At 53.2% G+C, this 24,007-nt stretch overlaps 1 protein-coding gene across 2 annotated transcripts in view; it reads right to left on the reverse strand.

The window, feature by feature from the left end:
* The window catches only part of Flnc (filamin C), a 31,241-nt gene extending 13,224 nt beyond the window's left edge, over positions 1-18,017 (reverse strand). The window contains exons 1-26 of one of the 2 annotated variants that reach the window (XM_008846378.3): positions 17,354-18,017; positions 12,304-12,552; positions 10,730-10,827; positions 10,430-10,580; positions 10,219-10,337; positions 10,011-10,088; positions 9,660-9,822; positions 9,265-9,465; positions 7,845-7,982; positions 7,354-7,480; positions 7,061-7,197; positions 6,647-6,840; positions 6,436-6,549; positions 5,680-5,823; positions 5,329-5,452; positions 5,026-5,186; positions 4,729-4,819; positions 4,465-4,634; positions 4,156-4,273; positions 3,804-4,066; positions 2,860-3,457; positions 2,097-2,270; positions 1,822-1,984; positions 1,388-1,548; positions 472-639; positions 271-394 (exon numbers count right to left, since the gene is read on the reverse strand). In XM_008846378.3, the coding sequence (XP_008844600.1) occupies positions 271-394; positions 472-639; positions 1,388-1,548; positions 1,822-1,984; positions 2,097-2,270; positions 2,860-3,457; positions 3,804-4,066; positions 4,156-4,273; positions 4,465-4,634; positions 4,729-4,819; positions 5,026-5,186; positions 5,329-5,452; positions 5,680-5,823; positions 6,436-6,549; positions 6,647-6,840; positions 7,061-7,197; positions 7,354-7,480; positions 7,845-7,982; positions 9,265-9,465; positions 9,660-9,822; positions 10,011-10,088; positions 10,219-10,337; positions 10,430-10,580; positions 10,730-10,827; positions 12,304-12,552; positions 17,354-17,708 (4,583 nt within the window). In that variant the 5' untranslated portion in view covers positions 17,709-18,017. The remainder of the gene's footprint in view (positions 1-270; positions 395-471; positions 640-1,387; positions 1,549-1,821; positions 1,985-2,096; positions 2,271-2,859; positions 3,458-3,803; positions 4,067-4,155; positions 4,274-4,464; positions 4,635-4,728; positions 4,820-5,025; positions 5,187-5,328; positions 5,453-5,679; positions 5,824-6,435; positions 6,550-6,646; positions 6,841-7,060; positions 7,198-7,353; positions 7,481-7,844; positions 7,983-9,264; positions 9,466-9,659; positions 9,823-10,010; positions 10,089-10,218; positions 10,338-10,429; positions 10,581-10,729; positions 10,828-12,303; positions 12,553-17,353) is intronic. The other variant, XM_008846379.3, reaches the window with a different exon arrangement.
* Positions 18,018-24,007: the final 5,990 nt, after the last annotated feature.

The raw sequence follows: 24,007 nt of genomic DNA on the forward strand, positions 1-24,007 counted from the left end.
GTTAAAAAAAGAAAAAAAAAGAGGATAGTCCATAGGTTTTCTCCCAGAATGCCTGCTCTTTCCCTACATGCTGATTTTGGTGTCAAAGCCCTGGGGCTGTGCTACCTCCAAAACAGAGAACCCTGTAGAGGAGAAGGAACCGGTAGTCCCAGGGAGAAGGCTCAGATGAGTAGGAGGGACTCTCCCCAAGTCCTGGCAGTGGCTCTAAGGGTGTAACCCCAGGAGAAGCTCTCCAGAGCTCAGTATGAATTGCCCAAGGCTGGTCCTCACCTGCGTGGCACCTCCTGGTCAGCATACTTGACGGCTACTGTGTAGGGTCCATCAGTGGCAGGTGTGTAATGGACAGTGTGGGTACCATCCCCATTGTCACGCACCTCCACAGGCTCAGCTACACCTGGGAAAGGGGAGTGGTATTAGTAAAGCCTCCTGGTGCCCCACCCTACATCCCTTCCCAACCCAGACATTCTATACCTGTGGGGCCCAGCACGGCCACCTGCAGAGGGGCCCGGCCAGCTTGACTGCAGTCCACTGTAAAAGTCTGGGGTACCCGAGCCCTGACACCAGCCCCTAGCCCTGGTCCTGAGCACTTCACCTTCCCAGGGTCCACCACATCCTTCACGGGCACTCGGAATGGGCTTCCTGGGAGCCAGGGAAGGGGAGGGAAGGGAGAGAAGGAGGAAGAGGAAGAGTAGAGAAGATTAGCCTCTACCCACTGCCTGGGAAAGTTGGTCTCCCTATGCTGAGGATCTAAGGAGGGTCCTCCCTACTACTTAGACGCTCACAAGGAGGCCAGACCAACATGCAAAAATGCTTTAGAACTTGCTAGAAAAAAAAAAAAAAACCCAAGAGTAAGCAAACTTGACTGTAGCCTGACGTTGCACAAACCTTACTCATTTGGATTCAGACAAGGAAGAAAACCCTCCTAAATTATTAAAATGTTAAAAACAGAATATTTTTTCAGTGGTATATTTTTTCAGTATGTATTTTTGACATTGTGGCTGATATAAGTAGAAGGTATGTGAAATTCAACAAGGACTAAATGTCAATTTTTAGCAGGACCATTTCTATAAAGATGGAAGATATGATACACCCAAGCAGGAAAGCAGGGGAGCTCTTTACAGACAAAAAGAGAAAAAGGGTGCACAGAGAGGGGGTCACAGAGCCGCAGCAGTGGTCTAGACCAAATCTAGTGAGTAGACCTGCATGACCAAGGTCTGGTGCTGCAGGCAATGGCTCTGGAAATGAACTAAAGGGCTGTCACGTCCATAGTACCTCCTCCCTACTTCTTGCCCTCTGTGACTCTCCATACCGCCTTCCCCCAGCTTCCCTCATGGCCTAAACATCCTGCCAGCCTCTTCCCAGAGCCCAGACCACCCTCTCTGCCCACCTGGGATGGGGCGTCCCCCAAAGGTGATGTTGACATCGTAGTCTCCAGGTGTGAAGGGGATGTACTCCACTGTGCAACTACCATCCTTGTTGTCCTTGCAGGACATCTTGGCTTCTGAGGGGCCCTCGATGGCTAGGCCTAGGCCTCCTGTGCCAGCTCCCCTATAAGATGACACTCCTGTCAACTTTGCTAGAATGGTGAAATGGTGAATAGGGGGGTGGGAAGGGTTGGGAGACAGGGAGGAAAAAGAGGGCAGGATGTTGGGGACCCAGTGGTGGAGGAGTGGGCTACTTGGGAATACTGGAAGAGACATGCTCCTTGGTGACCTCTGAAAGGATGTGGTGGGATGACAGACAAGAAAAATGGGAAGGACAAATGGTTGAAATGAAGGTGGGCATAGCCTCAGGTTAAGGTTAGGCAAGGGAGAAGGATACCTGGTTTCCACAGTGAAGCGGTTGGCCTTGTTGACCAAGCCACCCTCCAGACCTGGCCCAAAGGCTCGGACTCGGGTGGGGTCACAGCCCTCAGTCACACCCACTCGGAAGGGGCTCTTGGGCACAGCTACTTCATCATACAGCACCTCCACCAAATGCATGCCTGGAAACCAGCCACAGAATCAGTCATGGAGAACAGAGCCCCCTCCTTGCCCACCTGTGCATGCTGTGATCCATTCCTGGCCAGTCCTACCCCACTCAGATCAGCTCCTTACCCTCTTCATAGGCAGTATACTGTACTCGGTAGGTGCCATCCCCATTGTCTGTCACATAGGTATCCGTCTTAGCACCCGAAGGGTTGAGCACACGAGCTGTCACATGGTTGCCACCAGTGGCTGTTAGAGACCTCGCATCCACAGTGAACTCAGTGGTCACCTCTCGCAGGACACCTAGATCCAGGGAGGCATGCTCAGCCTTCACAGTCTCCCTCCCAGCTCCTCTACAGCTATTCCTTCAAGGGGGCTCCATCTACCTCTCTGCACCCCTGTGGGTCCCAGGCTACTTTCCACAGCTTCTACCTTCTCTCCCTTCACTATTTGGTGACATCCCTGCCCTCATTAGGGCCTGGCTATGCTGAGGACCCTTGAAGGTGGGTCTGTGTCTTATATGACTCTTCCCACCCTTGCCTAGCTGAGTCTGGTTTCCAGTGGTGGCCCATTCATAACTGTCTCCTGATTCTTGTCACCCTCTACCTCAGAGCTTTCCCACTGTTTCCTCTGTGCATGATTCCTGGCCCTCTTGGGTCTGAGATGCCTTAGGCTGATGGGTACAAAGATCTCGCCAGAAGAGTGCCCAGAACTAAATGCCATTTTTCACAAGAGCTGAGGCCAATCTTCATGTCCTGTTGGACTCCTTTGCTCCTCCTCTGGGGTGGTGGGCCCTGAGTTCTCCTTTTACCTAGGCCCTAGCTCTCCTCTCTGCAGATGACCTAGCTTCCTGTACCCATAACTTGACCACTGCTGGCTGCTCCTCTCTTACCGTGCGGCTCCACACCAGGCCCTGAGACCTTGACACCACTGGTATCAACTGCAGGCTGCACATGGACGCGGGTGGGGAACTTGGGTATGGGGTGGCCGCCATATTTGATGGTGATGGTATAGGTGCCAGGGAAGGCAGGGCTATAGGTGATGTGGTAGGTGCCATCCGCATTGTTGTGGATCAGCACCTCGGCTTTGACTCCAGCATCTGACAGGATCTCAATGGTCAGCTCAGCCTCACCCGCTTCTGAGCAATCCACGGTGAAGGTGGCTGCCTCTCCAGCCTTGCCACGCTCCAGGCCTGGCCCACTGGCCCGCACCTTGCTTGGGTCGAACACGGGCTGGATGGTGGCCTTGAAGGGTGAGCCAGGGATGTGGGCTTCAGCAAACAGGATGTTGATGGTATACTCCCCTGGCTCTGTGGGCAGGTAGCTGACAGCACAGGAGCCATCACCATTGTCCTGACACTCGATCTTGGCCTCACAGGGGCCCTCCACAGTCAGTCCCAGGCCCCCTGTGCCGGCCCCTTTGGTGTCGATGGAAAATGGTGCAGGGGTGCCTACCAGCCCACCCTTGAGTCCAGGGCCATAAGCGCAGACCTAGGGAGATAAACAGGTATGTTAGTCCGCTGCACTTAGCCTCTCCTTAGCTCCCAGTCTCTGTGGCCGCCCACCTAGCTAAATGCCTTCAGCTGTAGCAGTTACTGCAGATTGATTTACAAGTCCAAGTGAGGACACTGAGACACAGATGAAGTAACAGTAGGCCTGACATTCAGGTCAGGTCTGATCTAAGGCTTAGGTTCTCTAAGACAGGTCCTACAAGAGGGATGGTCTTGGTGCTAGTCTCTGGCTGTGCCCACTCTAGGCATGTAAGTCCTTCTGGCCTCTGCCCACAACTCATCCATCTTCTCTACCAACCCCCAACTCCTGGATCCCTCTTGCTCACCTTGGAGGGGTCAGGGGGCAGGACGCCTTCCACAGCAAAGGGGCTACCAGGCACTGGGTGGCCATCGTAAGTGATGTCCACCTTGTAAGGACCCTCTTCAGGGGGCATGTAGCGCACAGCCTGGGCTTCTGCTCCACCTCCAGGCTCCAGCTTGCAGGGGATAGGTCGTCGGGAGGGTGAGGTCATCCGCACATCCAGTTGGCCCTGACCGCCAGCCCCTCGTGTGTTCACTGAGAATGCCTGTTCCTGCCCCACAGCCACTTCTGTATGGAGGGCAAGGGACTGCATCAGCAGAGACTCTTGCTGCCCACCCAATACCACTCACTCCTAGGGAGGCTCTTGGTCCACTTACTGCTGTTAAGACCTTGAACTTTGACTTTGCTGAGATCCAATGGGGGTGCCACATTCACCACAAAAGGGCTTTTGGGGACAGGGTCCCCACCATAGGTCACTGTCACTGCCATGTTGCCCTATAGGGTACAATAGAAAGAATGGGGTAGCTTAGAGACAACCTACCAACATCCCCTTTGACTCTCTACAGCAAGAGAGAACAGGAGGCAAGAAACAGCCAAGGACCCAGAACAGGTCTGATGAGACTGGAGGAGGAATATCCAGGTCCCCATCAGCAGGACAGGAGAGGGCATTCGGGGATGGGACACACCTGCTGCACAGCGGTATACTTGACAGTATAGGAGTAGTCATGATTATCGATGATTTCAAAGTCACGCACAGCCTCACCCTTGGCTGCCCCAGCGAAGTGCACATCCAGCTTGGCCTTGCCTGCTCCCTTGGTCAGCACAGTGAAGTGAGTGGGCTTTCCGACTTCCACACCTGGGAGTCCCCCCAAGAGATAGTGATGAGGGCCTGGAAACCAACTAGCCCCAATCCCAACCTCATACCACCCCAGTCTTGCCCAGACATCTACCTGTGCGGTTCAGCCCAGGGCCCTCAGCCTTGACCTTGCTGGCATCATGGGATGGATCCACTTTGATGTGGAAGGGACTGGCAGGGATCTCCTGGGTGTGGAAAAGGCATGATTAGGCTCCCTGGGGGAACCACGCCCCTCATGCTAAACTAGATGCAGGTCAGGATGCACATTGCCCCCCATACAGAAGGGGTTCCACCAGCCTTTATGTAATTGTGCCTTTTGTCCTGGAAACAACTCATTTCCAGGCCCTTCAACATGCAACTTGTGGCTGTCAATAGTTGAGGACTGTGGTACCTGGTTGGCAAACAACACCATGATGGTGTAGTGGCCAGCCCCTGGAGGTGTGTACTTGACTGTGAAGGTGTCGTTATCATTCTTGATGATGTCAAAGTCGATGTCAGCCTCTGCAGGCCCTACCACGCCAGGGGCACATTTGATGCCAATGCTCACATCACCTGAGGGGAGGCAGGTGGGGGCTGTAAGTAGGTTCAAGAGCATCCCCCACCAGTATCTTGGAGCTCTGCTCAGGAAACTGGCTCCAGTGGATCCAAGCCCTTCCCACCCAGACCAGACCATGCCCCCGAGGCAGTTGCATACCTTGTCCAGCCTCACTGCAGTCCACGGTGAAATAGGTGGGTTCATTGGCCTTAAGGCCTGTCTTCTCCACACCAGGGCCATACACCTTTACCCGCTCAGGGTGACTACCCTCTCCCACATTCACCTGTGGTCAGGAGTTCGACCCTCAGTGGGGTGGACCTTGCTTGAGGCCCAACCCCTCCCAGCAACCCCCCATCCCAGCCTCAGATGAACCAGTTTTAGCCACTTTGTGGGGGCCTTCAGGTGGGGAAAGTTGGCTGCGTCTTCAGGACAGCCAACATCTGCCACACAGGGGCCCTCCTCCATCTGGAAGTCTTAGTAGTGGGCAAGGGGGAAGCTTAAAAGACATACCCTGAAGGGGCTCTTGGGCACGTTGACACCTCCCCAGGAGATGATGATGGTGTGCTTAATGGGCTTGGTGGGTACATAGGAGCAGCGGAAGGTGCCATCGCCGTTGGGGATCACTTTGATGTCGATGGGACAGCCATCTGCATCCTGTGGGCACCGTGGGTCAGAGGCTGCCTCAGGTTGCCTCAGTGCTCCCTCTGCTGGCTTCAGGCAGACTCTGTGCGCCTTTCCCACCCAGTTTACACACACAACCCTCAAGGCCTACCCAGCTACTGATGTCAGGCCACAGCAGCCCAGTGCCACAGTGCTCTGGTGGACAGATACACCCTAGGAGCCAAAAGACCTGGCGCAAGGTCACCTGTGTGGCCTGCTTTCCAAGCCTACATTTCCTCATCTCTGAAATGTGTTAGGAGGAGGCTGGGTTAAATCAATGTTGCTAAAATTGAGTAACAAGTCTAAAGAATTGTCTCCTTGGATCCTCACAACCTTTAGGGGTCAGTGGACACTAGTTTGTGAAACTGATGAAAGCAATGTCATATTTGGTGAAATCATCTTTCAGTTGCAAATTAATAGCATAAAAATTAGTTTGGGGTAAAATAAGTTTTTGAGATTATCATCAGTAAGAAAATACAGTTTGGATTTTCCATCATACCATGAATGCATGAGACTCAAGTCATTCTGCCTTGCCGTAATGCTACAGCCTCCTTTAGATGTCCCTATCTAGGGTAGTAGGGGGCAGTGGAGATGGTGATGTCTCACCTGGGCATAAAGCTTCAGGTCTCCCTTGCCAGCAGCACGTGCATCAATGGTGAACTCTGCTGGCTTGTCCACAATGCAGCCAGTGGGCTCCAGGCCAGGTCCAAAGGCCTTCACCTGTGTGGGGCAAGAGAGGAGGGCTAGGGTTGGGGACTGGAGGAGAACCAATGCACCCCAGGCCAGCCCAGTCAGAGTGCCAGAACTGGGACCCCACCTTGTCTGGGAAGCAGTCTGGTGGGGCTGGCTGGATGTGGGCAATGAACGGTGAGTCTCGGATGTCCTCGTCATCACAGATGACATGCACAGCATACTCCCCAGGCTCCGTGGGCCAGTACCGCACATCACAGGACCCATCACCCTTGTCATCACACTCGATCTTGGCTTGTGAGGGCCCCTCAATGGAGAAGCCTAAGGCAAGGCAGGGAGAATCAGAGAGCATGTGAAGCAGCTTGGACTCTCAGGCAGGCCCCCCATATATTCCCCAGCTCCTACCCCAGTCATCCCATTTCCCTGTTCATCCTGATACCCTTCAGCATTTCCACCCTCTGCTCTATGTTACTCCTTAGTGTCCCTCCTTCACATCACACCCCTCTCCAACATTCGCTCCTTCTGCCACTCAGCCACTTACCTAGTGTCCCCACCTCTGTGCCAATGGCTTCCACCACAAAGTCGGCTGACTTGCCCACTTGGCCAGTCTCCAAACCAGGACCCCAAGCCCGCACCTTCTGGGCCCCTGCCTCTGGGCTCACCTGAACCTCAAATGGACTGGAGCAAAGAAGGAGCTGGTGTCACTGCTAAGAAATGCCCCTGCCAAAGGCATGCTTCCTCCCTTCCCTCACATTCTCAGGGAGCAACTTCTCTTCCTTTCACTGTAGTGGCCCAGATAGCAAGACCCGGACAGGGAGACAGTATTGTGCTTACCTTCGGGGAATGGCATAGCCTCCCCATGTGATGGTCACCACATACTTCCCAGGTACCACGGGGTAGTACTCGCACTCAAACACACCGTCCCCAGCCTCCCGGACCTTCACCGGCTCCTCTGTGCCCTCTGAGGAGAAGAGGGTCAGGGGATACAGGTCAACAGTCTGAGTTCCAGCTTCTCAGGCCCCTCAAGGAGCCTGTGGGATCCAGGTCCACCTGAGGACAGTGCTACTAGTAGGCAGAGCTGAAACTCAAAGCAGGGACCATTTGTCATCCCTGAGCACAACTGCCCTGTATAGCCTAGAGTACAAACAAGTAGCTCCAGTTTTCAGTCTGAGAAACTGAGGTGGAAAGGAGAAAATGTGCCTAAGATCCCATGGTGCTTCTGATCATTATGTCTCTGGAAATGAAGGGATGATATGCTAGCTGTCACTGCCCTCAGGTTGTTAGAACTACTGTTCAGTCTCCCAGCCCTGGGCCCTGACACTCACTTGGCCCCTTGACTGTGACCTTGAGCTCCCCGCTGCCAGCACCCTTGGTGAACACCTTGAAGTCAGCCACCTCTTTCACACGCACACCTTTCGGCTGTAGACCTCGCCCAGAGGCACGACAGGCATTGGGGTTACAAGCTGGGGAGAGAAGGAGAATAGAGTTTGGGGGTGCTGAAGGGTCCTGAACAGAGCTCAAGCTCCTAGTCACTGGATCCCTTTACTGTGCAGTTTTCCTGACCCCTCCCAGTCACAGAACATGGACTCATGCAAACCTGTAACCATGCCTTCTATCTACCATACAACTGGGGCTGCTGGGAGCCATGCTGGGCAAGGAGCTGGCTGTAGGCCCAGGTCAGGGAAACTACCAGAAACCCTTCCTCAAAGCCAGAGCCACTTGAGACAAAGGCATGGCAGAGTCTGCACTGTGTAGGTTGAAGGGAAAGGCCCTTTATCCATACCCAAGATCATTCACCTACATGTTTCTGAGCCTTCTTCAGAGCCACCATAGCTATTTCATGGTCTGTGGCATGCCATAAAACATCCAGCACTGCCATGGAACAAGAAGCATTCCATGTAACATGAAGCTTGCCACTGTACACAGGCAAGGCATGGAAGCCAGGATGCCATGAAACAAAATGGCATGGAACTCATGGGGCACCACAAAATAGGCAATGACACGTAATCTTGACCTGCCACAGAACACAGGCGATGGCACAGAACCTAGGGTCTGCCACAGAATGCACACAGTGGCACAGCAGCTGGGGCCTGGCATGGAAAGTGGACAGTGGCACAGAACCTAAATTTTATGGCAGAAACCACCAGACAAACAGCAAAGAAACTAAACCTGCCAGAAAACATAGGCAATGGCACAGAACTCCAGCCTGTCACAGAATGCCATGGAATGGGAGCAGATCTGCATCATGTGGGCATTCCACACAGCACAGGCGAGGCCAGCCAGCTATGACCACGCCTGGCCCCACCTCCACTGGCGAGTACTAACATGGCACCAGTCTCTTGGCCTGGTAGATGATGGGCATGGAGGAGGGGCAAGCAGCAGCAATGGCACTGAGTGCAGAGAATCAGTGAGGGGATTCACCAACAGAGGGCCTGGGACATGGGTGGGTGCTTAACATGTGTGCCCCAACACTGTGGTCATGCCACTCCCCACCTTTTACGTGGTACCTATTCTGGTCTCTTTTCTTATGGTCTCTGACCCCCCTCTTACTCATCCCAGCCTCCTCAGGGTGGAGAGATGATAAAGATGAGATATCCCTAGAGTCCCTTCCTGTTGTTCCTGTCTATCTCAATCCAGTAGCTAGCTGCCCCCCTGTTGATTGAGTGTTACATTTCCCATCAATCCTCAGATCTGGAGTTTGGTGGCAAGTTTGTGTCTGGCTTTGGTGAGGTAAAGTGCCCTTACCTTCTGCCACATGGACAGGGAAAGGACTGCGGGTAATGGGGGCACCAGCAAAGGCCACATGCACTGTATGTGGCCCCTCCATCACAGGTCTGTATGTGCAGCGGAATGTGCTGTCACCCTTGTCCTCCAGGGCCACTTCCACTGTATCCTGCCGGCCCTGTGGGTCCACGATCACTACAGCAACATCACCAGTGCCAGCCCCTGCAAAGGACAGGCTGTCAGAGCCTACTCTGGACACACACAGCTGATCAGACTTCCTCATCCTGAAACCACCTAGCTACTGCCTGGGACCTCTGTCCTAGACACCTGTTCAGCCTTACACCCATACACTATCAGAGGCTGTGGTTCACCCCACCCTGGGCTAACCATTCACCCCACCCTGGGCTAATTCTTACCCGCAGTATAGATGTCAAAGTAGGTGGGCTTGTTGGCCACATTACCCACAGGTTCCAAGCCAGGGCCACGGGCTGATACTTTGTTGGCATCCCCTAGGGCCATGCCCACATTCACCTCAAAGGGACTATGCTCAATGTTCTGGCCAGCAAAGAGCACAGTCACCTGGAGAAGATAGGTCAAAGTTTAGCTTCTAGGGGAGAGCAGTTGAGAGGGGATGGAGAAACAGAACAGAGTGAATGAGGGTGACAAGTAGAGATTGGCAAGGGTGGGGTATGGGCTCAGTGGTATTCATTCAATACGAGCCACAGCTCTGAATGGCCAGGAGGGTAGGAAGGCCTCTAAGGAAATACCTTGTGTAACCCAGCAACCTTGGGCACATAGGAGATGGCATATGTGCGGTCCTTGTCATTGTTGGGAACCACTTTGGCCTATTGAGAAGGAAAAAGATCGAAAGCTATGTGGTTATAGCCCTTACTGACCCCACAGAACTCCTCTGCCCCAAGTGGTCTCTGGTTCCAATCCCCTGCTAGTCCCTCCATCTCCAGTGCCCCACTATACCTCCTCAGTGTGACCCTCAGGGTCCTCAATGTAGACCAGCACCTCACCTACACCAGCATCCACTGTCTGCACAGTGAAGTGGGCAGGCTGCAGCACAGTGTTGCCATGGGGCTCGATGCCTGGGGACAGAAGCATAGCTCACATTACTCAGAGATCCAGATCCTACACTTGCCCAGCTGCCTTGGGAAGGCTATCAGGACTCAACACATACCAGGCCCATAGGCAATGGCTTTCTTGGGGTTCAGCTGCTTAGAGCGAACAGGGGCACCAGGTTTGAGCTTGGCCTTAGGGAACTGGGACAGGTAGGTCATGACAGAATGCTCATCCACATTGGGGTCCACAATTTCTTCGGGGGCAATCACCTGCCATAGGGAGAAATGATGTTCATACAGTGTTATCCACCCAGCAGTCCCAATTCCCACCTGCTTCCTGGCTAGGTATCCTTACAGCCTCTTCCTCCCCACTCCTCTTCCCACCTCCATACCCTACCCAGCCCCAGCTGCCAGTGTACCTGGGGCACCCCGAGCCAGTCGTCTGCTTGCTGCATGGCTTCCCTGGCGTTCTGCACAGGCTGGTTAGGGTCCCAGGCTTCCCAGTCAGGGCAGAGGCCTGGAAAGACAGTGGAGGGACACAACGATTAAAGGAAACCAGTCAGCTAGCCGAGTATTTGTTCATCCAATGCCCCCAAAGTCTTCAGCTCCATATAGTTTCTGGCCAGCTCTAGGCCCTTTCCTAGTCAGGTTCCTGCTGTCCTCTGATGTTGCAACCTGTCAGCTGGGATGCCCATCACCATGTTGAGGCACAGCAGCCCTTGCAAGAACCAACAATGAGGCCTTTCTCCCTTGGATGATGCAGCCTGGCACCAGCCCTGCCAGCCTCCTCCCTGCTCAGGACCCAGCAGAGACCCTGAGCACCAAGCCCTCACAAGGGACGCCTTTACTTCATGCCTGCTGCCTCAGGGTGGGCAGGAGGTGAGAGCCCTGAACCCCATAGTCCTGTGACCTATCCTGTCACAGGTGCCCTGAATGCCTCCCTCTCTAAACTTTTCCATACCAGCCTTAGGAATGACTCTCCCTTCTTAACTGCCCATTTGGGGAAACTGAGGAATTGGAGCAGCTGTTGTAGGATAGATTCTCCTATATGGACATCAAGAGCCCAGCCTCCCGGCAAATAAAATGCCAAGGCAGTCCCAAATCACCCTGTGAAGGGTTGCAAGATTAGTGGTTGCCTATTCCAGGCCAGAGCTAGAGGGGTCAAAGCACACTGGTGAGGAAGGGGCCGCTCACAGGCTGGAATCCATGACTGGCTGGAACAGCTGAGCTCACTTCTGGCAGCCACACCAGCCATGGGCAATGGCTCAGCAGCTGGGAATGCTTCCCAGGCTACATGCCCCCGCCTCCCAGCCCTGCTCCCCAGCTGACCTCAGGGGTGGGGAGGATTCCCCCAAGGGGCTGTAGATTCTCATGTTGACTGACCCAGGGTAGATGACGGTCAGCAAAGCGCTGGACGTGGGGTGGGGCTCTGGGCTGAGTAGTTCAGACCTCTCAGGACCCTGATCAGCTCTAGTCTAACCAGGCCTAGAAGGGTGGTTCAGGGACAGTTGCTACTGGACAACACCATCCTGGGCCTCAATCCTTTCTTAAAGTCATCCCAGGGTCTTACAAAGAGCCTTCTCTGAATCTAACTCCAGGTTTTCTTTCTGGAGTCTCACCTATTTCCTTTCTCTCAGGCAGGGAGAAGGGGCAGTGTCCATGTGACAAAACAGGCATTCATGAATCAGGGAGTTAAAACCTTGGGCTCTACTTCTGAAGTGTGATCTTGGGCAAATCATTAGCCTTCTTTGGGCTTCTAATGCTTGCCTATAAATTGATGGATTCAAAACCTTTTCTTGCTTCTGCTGAATCTGGCCTACCAACTAGGAAGGGTCTGACTCTAGCAGTGATTCCTGGCTGGAAGATGGATAAACCCAGCAGGTGATCCTGATCCCCCAGACCCTGGGGTGTGCATCCTGACAACCATCAGCCTCAGCATCCCCCACTGTCCTCTGGGCTAAGGACTCCATGGTGTGCCTGATGGCCTACTCACCAGGGGCACAGTTGTCCACCAGTGCACCCAGAGCCTTGCCATCCTGCCAGTCACGGTTGAAGTTGGTGATGGGTAGTTGGGGCACCTTGTTCTGGATCCAGCCAAGCAGACGCTGCTTGGGTGTCTGTTTGCGGGCATCCTCATCGTCCTCATCCTCCCACATGGGCATGGAGATGGAATAGTGCAGGATCAGCGTCCAGATCAGGCCCAAGATCAGCTTCAGGTTCCCATCCACAATGGCCTTGCTGTCTGTAGAGTAAAGGAAATTAATCAGCTCAGGAGGGCACCCGATGGTGGTTCCCTACATCACCTAGCCTGCTCCTGGGCAACTGCTTGAATGACAGCGTCCAGAGACCTATCTTCTCTGCCTGCCAAACTCTTTCACGCCTATGGACCTCATCAAATGCCAAGTTCTTTTTGGTACCATTTTCAGGACTAGGCTGCTTCCCACTCTGGTACCCCCTTCTTCTTCCCCCAGCCCACTCCCAGCACTGGAGTTTACCTTCCATCTAACCAAGTTTTGGTCTTTAATGCTATTGAACTGCCCCAATGTCTTGGGGGCAGACACTCTTTTGTTTTGAGATATGGTCTCATGTAACCTTGGCTTGCCTCAAACTCACTATGTAGCCTTGAACCCCTGATCCTCCTGGCTCCAGTTCCTGAGTGCTGAGATTACAGGTGTGTGGCACCACACCTGGTTTATGTGGTACTGGAGGTCAAACCCAGGGCCTCATGTATGATAGGCATACACTCCAAGCTACATCCCCAGCCCCCTTGTATTGTTTTAGCTGTCTTATTGACACATAGACTGCATATATTAGAGAATATAACCTGATACGCTTTCACAATAGGACATACCCACAAAGCCACTGCACAAAATCAAGAATAATAAGTATAACTGTCACTCCTCAAATCTCTCCACATACACTCTTTTTTGTGATCCCCTCTCTCCTGCCTGTTCTTCCTACCTTCCCAGGCAACAAATGGTCTACTTTCCAGACAGTTTGTATTTTCTGATTTTATATAAATGGGATATAGTAAATTTTCTTTTCTTTTTCCCTTTGTTCTAGCTTATTTCACTCTAGATCTTGATTTTTATCTTAATGTTGCAAAAGTCAATGTTAGGTATCTTCCTCAATCACTCTCTACCTTCTTTTTTGAGACAGGGTCTCTCACTGAACCTGGAGCTCACCAGTTGGGCTAGACTGGCTGGCCAGCAATCCCTAAAGATCTTCTGTCTCTACTTCCCAACACTGGGATTATAGGAGTGCTCAGCTTTTTAAAAAACTTGGGTGCTGGGGATTTGAACTCAGGTCCTCGTGTTTACATGGCAAATACTTTACCAACTGGGTCATCTCCCCTGTATTTTATATTTCTATACTGGGGCTAGAACTTTACAGGGTCTCAATAAAAATGGTTGAATGAATGAATATTTTGAAAGTTTAAAGTTAAAAGTTCAGGAGGACCAGATCAGTCCTGCCTACATTATGCCTTGAAGGCTAAAAGGGTTTCTAGAACACAGGGAGGTTCAGGGGAGATACAGCACATGCTCAGCTAAAGTTTGGAAGTCATGTTGCCTAATGTTGGGGTCAGTGGCATCTCACAAGAGCCAGGGGAAACATCACACTTGTGGACTCAAGTCTCAGGGAAAACTTGAAACCACAACTGGTTCACTAAGATTTTAGACACTAAAATTTAGACACTAAGATTTTAGACACTAAGATTTTAACCTCCTTTCACAGTCAAGGGAAGTATCCAGGAGGGCAGACTATAGATTTTGGAATCCATCTTATTTATAAATGGCACTGGGGGTCTGAAATCCATCAGCTTCCCTGAGCCTTGCTTTCAGGAGACTGAGAGGGAGCAAAAGGTTCAGTTTTGTTTATTGATGTTTCCTGAGAGACAGAAGAGGGTGGTGTTAGAGGCTCCCCCTTAACATATCTTTTTCAGTTCCCGTTTCCTCAGATCTTAGGGGAGCTTCTTACAGGACAAAGGCTTGGGCAGTTTTTGGCATCCTCTACTCCACCCCCACCTGCCCCCAGAATGAAGGAATCTCTGTCTCCAGGGCCCCACTGTCACTGATTCATTCTTCCTTCCCCAGCAGCTCCATGCAGCCCGCCCCTTTCCCCTGGCTTCACTGCAGCACAATGGTTTGGCAGCTCTCAGATTCCATGACACACTGCCTCCCGGTGCTTTCACTCTCTCAAACACCGGCCCACAATACTTTCACACAGTCTGGACACCCCAATGCCCCCAGCCTCTCTCACAGCCCTGACAGCCAACCACACAGGCCAAAGCCAGGCTCACACACCCAGAAGCATTCTTTGCAAACTGGAGCCAGACCCCTGGAAGGAAGACCTTGAAGCTGTAAGGGTGGGAGGGGGTGGAGGTGGAGAGGGGTCATTCGTGTTTGCTGGAGAGAGAAGTTTCTCCCTAGCAACTGGCCCTGGGCCAGACAGCAAGTGGTCCCCAGCTTGAGGCAGGAGGGGGGTGGCAGGCTCAGAGTTCCACCCCGGGAGCAATGACCTTCCTCTCTCTCCACTCCCTCCAGAGGCCAGGCAGGGGATTGGGTGGTGAAGCTCAACTTAACCCAGGCTTCCTTCAGAAAAGCACCCCACCAAGACTCCATTTCTGGGCCTGCCAGAGGATAACCCCAAGAGGTAGGAGGAGCCAGACAGCTAGCTTGAGAACGCCCCCTTATTACAGTGGAGGGGAGGTGAGAGGGCTGGCCAAGGGAGGGGCTGGGCAGCTGCTGCCCCCCTCCACCTCCTCCCGTAGCTGTTGGCTCCAGGAGAAGGAATAGCAACTGGGGAACAGCTGCGGGACAGAGCTGCCTCATAGGCCTCTTTGTTCGAAGGGGCTGAGGAGGTGGTGGGGGCTGTACCCTGTATTGGGGGTAAGAAGGGCACCCAACTCCTTCAACCTAATCCAGAAGTAGGATCCCACCTCTAGGTGAACTTCTCAGCTCTCAGCAACTTTTTGCCAGGCCCTGACTTCCCTTTTAGGGAGAAGTGGGGAGTCTTTGAGAACCCTACTCCCAGGTGCCCCAGATGTTCATTTCAGCCCCGAGCCAGTAACAGGAAGGAGACCCCTTTCCCCCTTTAGAAGGAATGGGGAACCAGCGGAAGCAGGATGCCCCTACTCGCAGTGAACTCTTTCTATCTCCTGGGGATCTCCCGCTGATGGCTGCGTCCCTTCCCTGCAGCCTCAGCACCAGCCCCAGCCCAGCGGCTGAATTGTTGACGGCTTATCTCATCAGCGCGGGTGAGCCACTTGGCCTAAAAGGGGCACAGTTCCCCTTCCTCTCAGCGGGAACCCTGGAGCTTCCCTCCCGCCCCCAAACCAGTGTTGGCTTCTTCCCCCTCTACTCTGAACCGGCCCCTCCGCAGCTGAGCCAAGGGGGCTGGAGCCAGGCATTGCCACGGGGAGAGGGGAGAGGTGTGCAGGGGAAGGATGAGGCCTGGAGAGGGGCCCAGCGCCCCCGCAGCCAGCAGGGAAGAGAGGCTGAGCCATTTCCTATAATGTCTTCCAGAGATTTCAGGCTTTCCCCTGGAGACCCCACCTGGGACAGTCAGCCCTGCCTCTCAAATCCCAGTGTGAAGGAGGGCAGAGAGAGGTGACAGCGCCAGGGTTGGCTTGTCTTGAGCCCCCCACCTTTACCCCCCCATAAACACTTTTAACCCTCAGCCCCAATACACACACCAGGGCCCCCTCCCCCACCCGCTTGTCCTCCGGCTTGTCCTTCTGGAAAGCTCAGAGACATCTGCTGTGTCACGGAGACAGGGCTATTTCCAGGCCAGAGCAGGCGGGTGTTGTGTGTGGGGGTGGGGGGTTGAGGGGGGGTAGAACTGGAGCAAGAAGAGGTAAGGCCCAGGGAGGGGACTGGACAGGGCAAAGGGCCCCCGGACTGATTTCAGCTGCTAATTCAGGAGGCCTGGAGATGGCCCTGAGGGAGATTAGTGGGCGGGCAGACATGTAGTTGTGTAGACAAGTCTCTGGGGCAGGCAGCCTGTAGTGGTGGTGACATCTGGCACCATGTACTACTCCCCTTCTAGACCCTAGGACACATCTTCCAAGGGGGTCCTAGGATATCACAGTTGGGATCTTAAGAGCCACTGAACTCTTCCACTAGAGTGGAAGTCTGCCTGGCCCCTAGCAGGGCAGGGTAGTGAGGGGTGGGGCACTCAAAGCCTTTTCCCGCTCAAGGCCCACCCTGGGCTCCTGGGCTCCCAGGCTAACGTGTCCCCTCCCCCACCCAGAACTGACACACCTTCCAAATCTGGTTACACTCAATGACTTCCTTCTAAAAGCCTTCCCCTCCCTCGGGGCAGCTTGACCGTTAGCTGCAGCCAATCCCTGTCCAGGGGGTGGGCTGGGACAGGGCAAAGTCCAACAGGAGCCCCCTCCTAGGCGACTGAAGCCAGGAGGGCAAGCAGGGGTTAAGGCTCCCTGTCGCGGCTGAGCGCCTTTTTAGGATTCTGAGGCTGGGCTCTGCTTGCCCTGGCCGGGCGGGATACCAGCTGCTGAACACATGCCTGCAGAGGGCCTCGGTGGAGCTGCGGGCCACCAGTTTCCCTGGCCTCAGACCTGAGATCCCAGAGGTTGTGGCTGGGACCTATCTTCAGTCAGCTCTTACCCATCTGAGGGGATGGGAAGCCATTTGCTTTGGTGGGGGTGGGAGGCGCTCCCGGGAATCAACAGTGGGCGCCCTGTCCTCTCAAGCGTGCAAGTGTCGCCCTATGGAAGGCAAGGGGGCAGTGGAGTCAGTGAGCGTGGCAGGTTAGTGGTAGTGTGCGTGGGGAGACTGTAGCTGAGAGGTCTGGAAAACCTCGGAAGGGCTGGACCTTCCGGGCCCCACAGAGGGTGCCTGCTGTCCCTAAGGAGGTGTCAGGGTAGTGCGGGGGTAGTCCACATTGGTGAGGGAGACACCGGACCACGGCGTGCCAGGACCACTCCCTGCCCTGTCTCCCAGTTCCGCGCATCTGTGTCCCCAATCCCCAGGGGACAATCCCACGCCCACTGTGACCATGCCCTCGTTGCCCGCACTGACCGATGGACACGAGCTTGATGTGCTCTCGCTCCAGGAACTCCAGGGCCACAGACACGTTCTCCAGCTTCATCTGGCGGAAGTTTGGGCGCGGGTGGAATTTGCGGTACATGCGCTTCTGGCTGAGCACTTCGAGCAACGCGATGAGGCGCAGCCCGTCGCTGAGGTCGCGCTGCAGGTCGGTCAGGCGCTTGCCCACACATTTGAGGTGCTCGTTGCACCAGCGCGTGAACGTGTTCTGCTGGATCTTCTTCCACGGCGCGTCCTCCGCTAGGTCCTTCTCGGTGGACGGCATCTCGTCCGCCTCGTCGCCCAGGCCGAGGCCCGAGGCGTCGGAGTAGCCGCTGTTGTTCATCATGCTGGTGGGGGGCAGGGACCGTGAGGGCTCGGGGTTCGGGGTTCGGGCTGCGGCGCTGTCGGGGCGCTGTCCGGGCGGGACGGGACTCGCTGCGCTGCGCAACTTCTGTGGCTCCCTGGCCAGCGGGGCTTGGAGGACCTCGGCTCGGCTGCTGGGCTCTCAGGCTCGGGCTCTCTCTCCCTCTTAGGGCGGAGCAGTGCTCGGGAAGTGCGGGCCAGGCCCGGGCGGGGGGTTTAAGAAGCCCCCGGGCTGCCGTCCCCCCCGCCGCGCCCGCGGCCCCCGGGTCCACGTCAGAGCGCCGGCCTCCCAGGAATGCCACCCGGCCCGCGGGTGGGGGCCGCGCCGAGCCCCACGGCCCCGCCTCCACCCGCCCCTCCCCCATGCGGCCTGGGCTCTCGGAGGGATGGGGTGGGGCCCCCCCTCGACTTGGGGCCACCATGCGGGCTTCCCCCACGTGCACGCAACACCCCAAATTTAGTCCCATTCTTTTAGGAATGAAATATACTCCATCCACACCCAGCCCGGATTAAAGAGATAAATGGGGAAACTGAGGCTAGTGGATAGGGCTAAACACACTGACCTGGTGTTGACAGAATTTTCTGGAGTTGGTGACTAGTCTGTTGACAGGGCCTGGGAGTCCTAGGCTTCTAGCCTGGCCGTATTTGTCCACCTGTGAACCCAGAAAGGAAGTGTGTTTGTGTATGTGTGTGTGTGTGTGTGTGTGTGTGTGTGTGTGTGTGTGTGTAGACAGGGCCTGAGAGGAAGCAGGAACACTGACCAGGCCAACTAGGGGGTGGGGGGCTCATTGCTTCACTTTACAAGTAGAAAACCCTTATTTGGAACCCAAACCCAGGGTCACAGGGGAAAGAGACACCTGCCCTGACTCAGTGTCCCTGTCACCAACCCATTTGGACTCATTGGCTCAGAATGAAGCTGAGCTCAGGAAAAGGGTACTCAGTGAGTCACATTTGTGTGCTCTCTCCCCCACCCCCAGTCTGACTCAACCAAGGTGATGAGGGGAGGGAAAGACTGCCCAAGTAGTGCCAGGGAGCCCCCTGGGCAATATGCCCATCCAGGCAACAGGCACATTCAGGGAAAGTAAGTGTGCGAGACAGTAGGAAGAGCCCTTGCAGAATAGCTAAGGGTCATGTGACTGGGGCAGGTGGGCAGGGCCAGGGGCAGAATGGGCAGGAAGAGCTGGAAGAAGCCAGGCCAGAAGCCTGGCTAGGATTGAGTTGAGGGTAAGCCCAATATGGCAGTAGGCATGGGCAATAGTGGCAACAGAGAAACTGAGGCACTCATAGCAGCTGGCCATGCGGGGGGGGGAGCTACAGAATGTGTTTATCTATTAAGGAGAATATGTTTGGTAATTCTACCATATAAGTATATTCCACATCTCCTGGCCTCTTTCAGGCCATGCACACTACTTTCACATCCTTCCAGACTGAGTACTTTGAAGGAAGCCATGTATAAGCCTGGGATGTTTCTTCAAGCCAGATAATCCCTAATTCAAGCCATGTGATGGCTGAAACTTGAGATAGTTCTTTGATCTTAAAGGTAAGTCATTTTACCTTGTGCCTCTCCTCTTCCCAAGCTTGGTGAATAAAAAAGGGAATAGTGATTATCTTTGGGGGCTGTCTCCCCAGGGGCAGAGTGAAGGCAGTGCCCATTATGGACTGAGAAAGACATTTAGGGGCTTTGCAGGGGGTTAGTGTTTATGATGAAGTTTCCATCAATCACCTCTTTCTCTTCTCAACTAATGAGATGGCCTTGTCCTTAGGTAGGGAGGGGGAGGAGCAGAGAAGGGGCCAGAAACAGAAAAGGGACCTGCACTGCACAATGTGTGTGTGAGAGGGGGGTGCCTCTAGAGTTCCTGATAGTGACAGGCAAGGTATAAATAGCTTGGGCCCTGCAGCTCATGTTCTGTGGCTGCCTGTGACGAGGTGCTCAGGAATTCCACTCTCCTGTTGGCAACCCCCTCTCCTTGTCTCCAAAACTGTCATTCTCCCCAAGCTACCTTCATCCCACAGCCAAAACCACCCAGCAGGCACCAGTGCTGTCTGCTTGAGAAGCTGAGCTTTCCCTGTGGAAGGAGGCCTAGGTCAGGACACATAGCTGGATCTCATCAGGGATTCCCCCCCCATCATGTGTATATGTGTGTGTGTGTCCGTGTGTAAATGTGTGTAAATGTATAAAGACAGACTTCTGACAGTCAGCTTGGGGAGCCAGGAGCTCTGGTCTCCAAAGTGTTGTCTCTGATGAAGAAACAAAGGTAAAGATCTGAATAGATTTCCCCTCCAAGCTGCTGGGGAGGGAGGAAGGTCAGGTGGAGGTAGAGCCTGGTGCTGATAGATCCTTTATAATCCCTCATTTCTCTTAGTGCCATGTGGTGTTAGGGGGGGCTTCAGTCAGCTCAGGGGCTCTGTTAAGGTAGGAACATTCAGAGGGACGTTATCAAGAGACCTCCTAAGGATAGCCTCCCTCACATTCTATCTTCAATTCATTATCTTACTCAGAGAAATCGATGTGCAGGCCCCATGTGAGGGAGTGAATGATCAGCAGAGCAAGGACAGTACCAATGGATGGTTCCTGTCACCCCCCTCCCCGAAATCTGAGCCTGTTGCTCTCCAGGATAAATCGGGGCCTGACTCAGGCTCCAGCAACAAGTCACAGTCAGCCTACCCAGGCACTGGCTGGTGACTCAGCCCTCAATATAGCCCATGAGCCCAGGCCCTAGGCCTGGCCATGCAGGCAGAACAGACCGTGCACAATGCTGTCCTGGGCCTGCCAAGTGGTGCTTCCACTGAGAAGAGCTAGCATGTTCTTTCCTAAGCCAGGCAGGGGCCCCAAGAGGGGTTTACAGGTGGTTTCGTCAGCTGAGAATGTTGAGCAGTGTTGGCTGGGACCAAAGGCTGTTTATAGCCCCCTGACTCATCATCTGTTGATCTATCTCAGGAGAGCAGGTTGGCTGGCTCATCACCTGGGCCTGCCTCTTCCATCAAGGGGCACTGCTTGTTAGCCACCAACATTGGCCATACTTAACTTGTGTTGAAACCGCCTGAGTGGACCACATTAAAAACCCCAAATGAACCACATTTTAAAATCTTGGGTTTTGGAATGAGAGACATCTCCACAGTCACCTGTGATGATTCTAAGCCAGCAAGACTCATGGCCACACTCTGTCAGTAATGCTGTGGCCTGACCTCAGTGCCAGGCAGAGTGGGTAGTGAACCATGGGTTGAATTCCAGTGTCTCCACTTCTGGCTCTGTAACCTTTGGAAGGTTATATACATAACTCTTTTGGGCCTCCATTTTCTCATCTGTAAAATGGAGTTAATAGCATCCTCTAAAAATGTGTGAAGATGAGAAGAAAAAGCATGCAAGGTGACTAGTGTGGTACCTAGCATCAAATAGATCAAGCAAAAAGGCTAGATCATACTAAATCTAGTTTGCTTTCTCTGCTGGTGTCCAGAGGACCAAGTTGGTTCTGAGGAGAGAGGCCATTGCTCACAACTTTGTGTCTAGTTTGTATTTTCACGCTGTTGCCCTCACCCCTTCCCTGCATTCTAACACTTGACCTGCCAGAGCTGAAACGAGCAGTACTGTGAACTTCAGAGCCATCTGCCCTGCCCCCTTCCTTAGAAGAAGCTGCAGGTGGCTTGCTGTACAGGGACAGCAGGGGGGGTCTGGCCAACAGGAAGTGGGAGAAAGCAGACAGCTATGAAGAGGTCAATAATTAGAATACTTCATTCTGACTACCCAGTTTGCAGTGCCTGTCTTCCTGCCTGCTTGCCTGTGGCTTCTAAGACACACTCCCCCTGCCTTTTAAGTTAATTCAGGTGAATAGTTCACATTTTAAAAAAGAGCTGTTTCACATGCTTTGGGAACATGGGGTCATCAAAAACAGGAGGTGCCATGTCCAAGTCAAATGAAGAGGGCAAGTTTCTTTTTTTTTTAAAAAAAAAGATTAATTTTTATTTATGTGTATGTGTGTATCTGTGTGAGTGTATGCCATGTGTGTATGCCCACAGATCCAGAAGATGTCAGATCTCCTGGAGCTGGAGTGACAGGTGGTTGTGAGCCACCCAGCATGGGTGCTGGGAAGTGAACACTGGTCCTCTCTAAGAGCAGGAAGCACTCTTAACCATCTTTCCAGGCCCAGGATGAGGTTCTAAAATGAGGACAGGGGCAAATGTCTTAAAGGGAGGAACTCTGTGTTTATGGAGAAAGGCAGGCCATGTTCTGTAATTAGCCAGGCTTTAGGTCTGGTCCCTTGAATGGATGGGAACTATCAGAACCTGCCCTCCGTCTTCTAATTCCAGATGAAATCAGTGATCCTCCGTGTCATTTGAGCTGTTGCTGATATGTGGACCACATGGAGTAGAGAGGGGGCTAGACCACACTAAATCAGAATGATCTTCAAAGAGGTGTCACTTAGGAGGAGGCAAAAGAGACACTCCAGACCACCTTCAGTTTGCCCAGTTGCGGCCATGTGGGGCTGGCCACAATGTCAGCTCTCACCCTGATAGGGTGAGGACCTGACCTCACCTGTCTGCCAGGTAGGACATTCAGATTCCACTATGTCACCCCTCTGAGCTGTATACAGTGTGAAAATCCCTTTATTCTAAATGTCCTTGCTACTTCCTACTTCACTCCTGGAGAAGAGATGGTTCCATTTAGAACTTACCTGCATCCACCGTAGGATACACTCTGCCTCTATGCTTTGCTGGGTTCAACAAAAACAAAGTCCTTTGTCATCAGTCAGAGAGGAGCATAAAGAGGGGTCCTAAGGTCATAAGGGCCATTCCAGTCACTGTTTTGAAAAAACACAGCACTCCGGAGGTGGAGGTAGTTCAAAGTCATCTTTGACTATATGGCTAGTTTGAGATCAGTCTGGGCTACATGAGATCCTGTCTCAAAAGCCAACCTCCTCCCCTAAAGGCTTAGGGAACTTTGTGGAAGAGGGGGTGGGAAGAATGAAAGAGCTGAGCATGGGGAGAAGTGCTGTGAAATGCTGTCTGCCAGACAAGATATGATCTTTGCTCTCATGTGATATCTTTAGTGTCAATAGTCTTGAGAACAACCAATCATAAAGAAAGGCTTTCACAGGAGTGAAGGCATTGGTGACCTGCATAAATTATCCTAGCCATGCTATTATCCCCTCTTAGATACATTTCCAATCATCTGTCCTGCAGGACACTCCAGGAAGCTGATCTTGAAAGATTACATCACCTGGGTACCTCTTCTGTCTGATTCCCTGATAGATTCAGCCAAAGAGCGGTGCTACTAGGAAGCAGGCTAATGGGAGGAAAGGATAGGAGGCGAAGCTTTCATATCATTCTGGATCTGGTATGGCATGCCTGTCAGGGGCCCTTCTCAGGGCTCCATCTTTTTTCTTCTAAAAAAATACTTTATTAGCCGGGTGTGGTGGCAGCACTTGGGAGGCAGAGGCAGGTGGATCTCTGTGAGTTTGAGGCCAGCCTGGTCTACATAGTGAATTCCTGGACATCCAAGACTACAGGGAGACCCTGTCTCAAAAAGACAAAAAAAATTATTTTATTTTATGTGTATGAGTGTTTTGTCCCAAGAGGGGGTTGGATTCGGAATTGGAGTTATAGATGGTTCTGGGTGTTCGGAATCAAACCCAAGTACTCTGGAAGAACAGCAAGTGCTCTTAACCTCTCAGTCATTTCTCCAGCTCTTCCATCTTTTTTCTTTAAACTTATTATTGTGTGTGATATATGTGGGTAAGTACAGGTATGCATGCCATGGTGCACAAATGGAGGTCAGAGGACAATTTTCAAGAATGGGTTCTTAGGTCAGAAGAGGGTGTCAGATCCCCTGGAACTGGAGTTACAGACCTTGTTAGCCACGATGTGGGTGCTGGGAATCAAACCCAGGTCCTCTACAAGAGCAGCCAGTGCTCTTAACCGTCGAGCTATCTCTCTAGCGCCCCCAAAAATAAATTTACAAAAAAGAATGTGTTCTCATTCCGTGGGTTTCAGGAATGGAACTTGGGTCTCAGGCTTGCACACTGTCCTGGTTAGCTTCAGATGTCAACTTGACACAGTCTAGAGTCATCTGAGGAAGTCTCAATTGAAGGATTGCCCAGATCAGGTTGGCTTGTGACCATGCCTGTGAGGGATTGTCTTGATGATTGATGTGGGAGGACCCAGCCCACTGTGGGCAGCACCATTCCTGGGCAGGTGGGCCTGGGCTGTGTAGGAAAGCTAGCAGAGGGAGAGTAAGCCAGCAAGCAGTGCTCCTCCATGGGTTCTGCTTTGAGTTCCTGCTTCAGT

Source organism: Nannospalax galili, unplaced genomic scaffold (genome assembly GCF_000622305.1).
Source record: "Nannospalax galili isolate Female #2095 unplaced genomic scaffold, S.galili_v1.0 scaffold660, whole genome shotgun sequence".
Lineage (NCBI taxonomy): Eukaryota > Metazoa > Chordata > Mammalia > Rodentia > Spalacidae > Nannospalax > Nannospalax galili.